Here is a 6000-nt window from a genome sequence, read left to right as displayed (position 1 = left end):
CACCGCTTGACGTCGTTGCTCCGTCAGACCATCACTTGAGGCTGTTACCTCCGCCGAACCACCGCCTGACGTCGCTGCTCCTTCAGACCACCACTTAAGGCCCTAAGATCCACCAGACCACCGCCTGACATCGTTGCTCTGTCGGACCACCACTTAAGGTGCTGAACTTCCGCCGGACCACCACTTGAGGCCATAGTTTTCGCTAGACCACCATTTGAGGCACAGACTTCTATCGGACCACGACCTGAGGTCTATACTTTTGCCGAACCACCACTTGAGGGCCAAACTTCTGCTAGGCCACCACCTAACGCCCATAGTTCTACCGGAGTAACATCCTATAATTATGATCTTTCAGACCTATGTTTCCTACTGACTACGGTACGGTCCTTCCGACCTCCATCACCTACTATGGTCCTTCTGACCTTCATCACCAAATAACGGTCTTTCCGACCTCTATCCTATCGACTATGGTCATGCCAACTAAACAAACATGTCTATATTGTAACTCTAACCATGTAATGCACTCTATATGATGTACATTTCTACCATCAAGCCAAGACCTTCTCCTAAGGAAGGGCCTCATTTGTAATCGACTGGAAATACTAGTGGATTCATTCAAACTGGGCCAGGCCCTGTGGTTTTTTCCCCTTTTCAGAGGTTTCCACGTAAAAACTCTGGTGTCTCTTATGAACACAACACCCTCTCTCTCTTATTTGATTGCAAGCTGGATCTTCGTATAATACTAAGACATTAAACTTTATATTTCTCTAACGCTGTGAATACTCCATGACACAACACAAATATATAATTGAAAGCTACATAAGACCACTTGAGGAGCTAAATAACTTCTGCATATAATATGCTTATACTCAAAATGAGTATTTTAGTAAGACAAATTTGAAGAGTTTGAGATCTCTCAATTTTAATATTGTTAAGAGATACTAATACTTTATTTGGACGGCTTTCTTATTGCTTTTTAAAGTAGTAAGAAAGCTATCATAAACAAAAATGCATTGAATGATAACGGGGAATTATCACAGACTGGCGACTTATAGAGTGTCTTTATTTCTGACATAAATGTTCAAATGCCACAATTAGAAAATATATAAAACTTTAGAAAAAAAAAAAAACATGTTCGCAACAAGGGCTTCTATTACAGATTTTATTGGTAAGGGCTATTTACAATAGGAAGTGTCGTCATAAAATAATGGGCTAAATCAGTGTGTCACAAACTTTGTGCAAACCTTGAGGATTCAGAAATTATATGCTACAACTGTTTCATTGTCACAAAATTTTGGTCACAATGATCTTCAACAATTACTGAAACTGGAGCTCCAAGTTTTCGTGCATAATTATTTTGTGTGGACACCGGACGGGAGAACCGTCTGGTTACGCTCGGTACCGAGCGCAGTATATTTTGGGGTGACGTGACACATTTTTATTGGTATCCGGGCAATATTCGGACTCCATACAGAATAATAAATCCCACTTAATTAAGAGTGTCCAACTAGCTTTTCAAACTTTAAAAAAAATTGTAGCCCTAATTTTCATATAACATGTCAACCTTATAAGAAAAAAAAAATACATTTTATTAGTCATTTTAATCAAAGCTGGATCATAACATGAACAATTATTTTTTCCACTAACAATTTAATTAGGGAATGCAACCTTTGATCGTAACCTTTTATTATATAACTCGGGGACGTACATTTAATATTGCTTTATTTCTTGCCGGAAAAATAATTATTGGATTGATCATTGAGCTCCATCTCGGCCTCATAACATATTAGTTGAAAATAAATTTAAAATTTTTAATTATCGGACTTCAAATGATTATCCGCGCTCCAAAGAAATATTACTAATGGCATCTCCAACCGAAAACCCCATTTTACACTGCAAAATCCAGCAAAACTCCAAAAAGCGGTAATTCTGCTCCAATCAAACTCCATTTGCAGGCTTCGTCGTCTCGTAACCTTCTTTCTCCATTTCGCGGGCAAATCCCGTTGACACATAAAAATTTAGCGGGTGAACAGTGCGACGTCAATATTGACATCGAAATTACCGCTCGGTTAGAACGACGGAAGAATGACAAACAGTTATTTGTCGTTCCATTGGAGATGCTCTAATAAAATAATTGTCAAATGGACTACTTGATTATATATTATTTAAGCCCAGATTCTGAGCAATTATTGTGTTCCTATATTCTAATTAATAAGCTAAAAAATGAACAACATGCAATATAATACAAACAAGTTAGTCATCCAATGGTATTTAATTAACAAGTTTTTTTTTTTTAATACCATTCGTTCACACATAAGACGTAGTTCAAATCTCCAAGAAAGTGGGAAGAGACTAAGAACAGCTAATAATATAAATACAAGAATGACCCTGTTGATTGATTGCTTGGGCTGCTGGGCATTCCTTTTTTCATAAATTACTTATATTCTTTGGAATGGTTACATTGCAAAAGATGCAAATTGAGTCATGAAAATGACATAAAATGTAATAAAATAATTGTTGGGGGTTATGGAATAATAACAATAAATGATTTATTTTACTAACTAGAGTTAATACATGACAGCTATAAATACTAGTAATTATGAGATGGTGTAGTTGATTTGGATATTTCTATTATGATATTAAGTGGCCGGCCCTTATCTTTAAGTTTTGACTTTTGATTGTTGCATTTAAGTTTTTTTTACGTGACAGGCCTTTACAAGTAGGCAAATTTGTAAAGAAGTACTAAGGGGGCTCAAAATCTTAATGAGTCAAAGAGATCCAAAATGTTTATTTTCATATTTTAATTTATAAAGATTCAAGAGCAATAAAAAGAGCTACATTTGAAAGAGAAAAGAGGGCATGCGAATGATAGGCCTGGGGTTGCTGGTGATCAATATTGGGGGCCACATATCATGTTAGGAGTCTGGATAGGTTCTAATGACCTTATACAAATATGAGGTCAACATTGCTTTCCTGTACTAGAGATTGGTGAGCATGAATGAGGATACGAGCTTTGGAAGAGAGCGAGTGACCCTGACAGTTGGTTTCTTATGTGGCAAATGACTATTCACTAGTTCTGTGAGGAGCTTTGATTGCCACATATTAGACAACTTTCTTTTGTAAGCCCGGGCAAGTTGCACATGTTAATCATTGGACAAGTTCTCCTATGTATCCCACTAGAGTCGAGTTCTTTCATCACAAACCATTAACTATCTGAAGGCATACAGAAGCATATAACTACTATCTTAGTTGACCATTAATAAGTTAAATTATTTTCAATTTAAAACTTTAACTTTAATAGTGAGAGTTAAATAATTTGATATTTTTTTAGTAATGAAATTTTAAATTATTTGATGTAGATTATCTCATGTATTTTAACAATATCCTCATGATGTATTTCTATATGATCAATATCACACATCATCATCTCAATCAACTATGTAGGGTTATTAGATGAAAGCCGATTAAGACTCATGGGAGTCACAAATCACTAAAACTTAATTAAACTATTATCTCAAAATTAAACGGAGACTAAAGTTTATATCAATTTTGAATTAAATAATTTTGATATAAGAGTTTAAGCATATAAGTCTTGTTCAATTGCTAATATATTTTTAAAACATCTTATATGATACTTAAAACCCAACCCTCTCTCATTTATCTACACACAAATTTTATATCTTAGTTTTTTATAAAGATCCCAAACACACACACATATGCGATAAAAATTCACGAGTCGTGGTTGAATGAAATGATTCGCTATGCAATTAAATTACAAGAGTTAGCTCTTTTCCTGAATTAGAGGAGAAAAGATATAAAGTGATACACTTTTGCATTTCGAGGGTGTAAATGAAAATGTTGGAGATGCAACAACTGGATGTTGTTATTCACGTATTGACGGGTGTATATTTATAATATTTTGAGAGAAGCTTTTTGATAAATTCAATCAGATTTTCATAAAAACTCAATTGAAAATTTTTTTATCGTAGATTGTTCATTTTGTATTTAAGCACGTTAATGACCTCAAAATAAAAAAATCACAGGATTGTTGGATTGTCTCGTTGAGTGGTTTGGTTGGGTTATAAATGTGCAAAAATTGATGATTATTTTAGAAATTTCAGCTATATTTGAAGTGCTTAATTGAGGCTCATTTTTATTTGTATTAAACTACTACTTTTGTTGTCATTCGATTTGTCTTGTCAAGATGCTCAATTTGAACTGTTGTTCACTCAAATTAAAGTTCAAAAGATTTTTAAAATTAATTTTGAAAAAAATTCAATACATATATTGCATCAATATTTAAATTTTTTAAGATGTGTTATTTATTTATTTATTTTCTCTAAAAAAATATTTTTATTATCGAGATGTGTCATTTATATTTGTTGCTTTTCTCTTATAATTAACCATTATAAATTTGGGATATATTAAAAAGTTAAGCTTCAGTTGTTGAAATATTTTTTTAATTTGTCATGGTTTATTGATATTTGAGCAAAAAAATATTTTTTTTTGCTTAGAAAATACTAAATATATAAAAAACATATTAAAAAAAAAACTAAAAAGGATCCCAAATCTCCGCCTAAAAAGATAGGACTTTACGAGAAAGTCATGCATTTTTTTATTAATCATAAAATGTAAGATAAAAATAATAAAATAATAAAATCAAGTATTATTATCTATGAAAAAAATATTATTATCTGATTATAAATTTCCTTCTTTTGCCGACTCAGTATAACTCTAAAATAAATAAATTACTACAAAATCAAGATGGGACCCAGATATCATTCCCAATAAACCCTACACAAATCTACTGATACTTTATTCAGGCAAAAAAAATTCAAATCTCCTCACATAAAATTTTAATTTGAATAAAAAATATATTTATTAATTTTATTTAATTATATATATTTATTTAAAAATAAATTTAATAAATATATGATTATTTTTGGTCAATATATTGACCTAAAATTTCTCTGTTATCAATAATCAAAATATTCCCAATTATCCACGTGTCAAATCGAATGTCTTTTCGCCGGAAACGCTGTTTGACGGATTCATATCGGATCGTTCATCTGCACCTTCGAAGTACGAAGTCCGAACCCTATCCTCATCTCCCCCCTTTTTCTCCTCGTTCTGGCGCCTTAAGCCCGAATCTCCTGGCCTGTTATATTTACGCCCCAATCTTTTCTCTCTCCCGCCCTCCCCTTGAACATTCCACAAAAAGCTTGAACATCCTGCTTTTTATCTCCTCCTCCCCGCTCCGGTTTGCCTCGTTTCTTCCCTTTTCAGCCACCAAAAGACGCTTTTGCCCTTGCCGCTTCTCCGTTGCTCCCCTATATCCCGGTCGCCAACCGTCCGAGATTCTTCGCGCCTACTCACCTGTGGAACCCTAAGTCCTGCTCTGACGATGATTCCAGTTCGGTGAGTTCGCCTGGGAGCGATGGAACTCATTGAGGAAGGTGTGGGGGAGAGTTCGTCGCCGCCGCGGTGGCTTGCCGGTCAGGACCCATCTTACGATATCAAGAACGAAATCTATACGAGGCTTGTGGAGTGCCAGAACCCGGAGGCGATCGCCAATCCGAACCTGAGGGATCTGCTTGATGCTCACTTCAGCCGGTTGCCAACGAGGTATCTTTGTGTCTTGCTTTCGTTCCGACTTAGTATCTGGTTCACTTCTTTCGGTTTGGATTATTTATTCGGTGCTGTTTTTTTATTAGTTTTTGAGCGAGCTCAATGGTCTGAGGTGGCGACCTTTGGTTTGGCATCTGAATTGGATATCCATGTTTCATCCCGTCTTTTGTGTTGCTTCAAGTACACTATGACGCTTGTGATTGAGGATCCGTAATCTGTTCCTGATCTGATTGGCTGCCTAGGGCGTGTCATGTAGAGTTTATTTGTTTGCTGTCAATCGGTTTTTCCTGATTCTGCATGCGAATTTGACGCTTTAAATTTTTGAAATTTTGAACTGCTCAGACTGAAATACTTGCATTTTATTTGGAATGG

The 6000-nt window shown here is 34.9% G+C and overlaps 1 protein-coding gene across 1 annotated transcript in view; it reads left to right on the top strand.

The window, feature by feature from the left end:
* The first annotated feature begins 5095 nt into the window (after nt 1-5095).
* The window catches only part of LOC110102630 (serine/threonine-protein kinase STY46), a 58429-nt gene continuing 57524 nt past the window's right edge, over nt 5096-6000 (top strand). Inside the window, exon 1 of the mRNA XM_020831056.2 lies at nt 5096-5625. Coding sequence (XP_020686715.1) covers nt 5438-5625 — 188 coding nt within the window. The 5' untranslated portion in view covers nt 5096-5437. The remainder of the gene's footprint in view (nt 5626-6000) is intronic.

The sequence above is a fragment of the Dendrobium catenatum genome, unplaced genomic scaffold, assembly GCF_001605985.2.
Source record: "Dendrobium catenatum unplaced genomic scaffold, ASM160598v2 fragScaff_scaffold_1117, whole genome shotgun sequence".
Lineage (NCBI taxonomy): Eukaryota > Viridiplantae > Streptophyta > Magnoliopsida > Asparagales > Orchidaceae > Dendrobium > Dendrobium catenatum.
The sequence above is the reverse complement of the archived record's forward strand: the minus strand, read 5'-3'. Positions and strand labels throughout refer to the sequence as shown.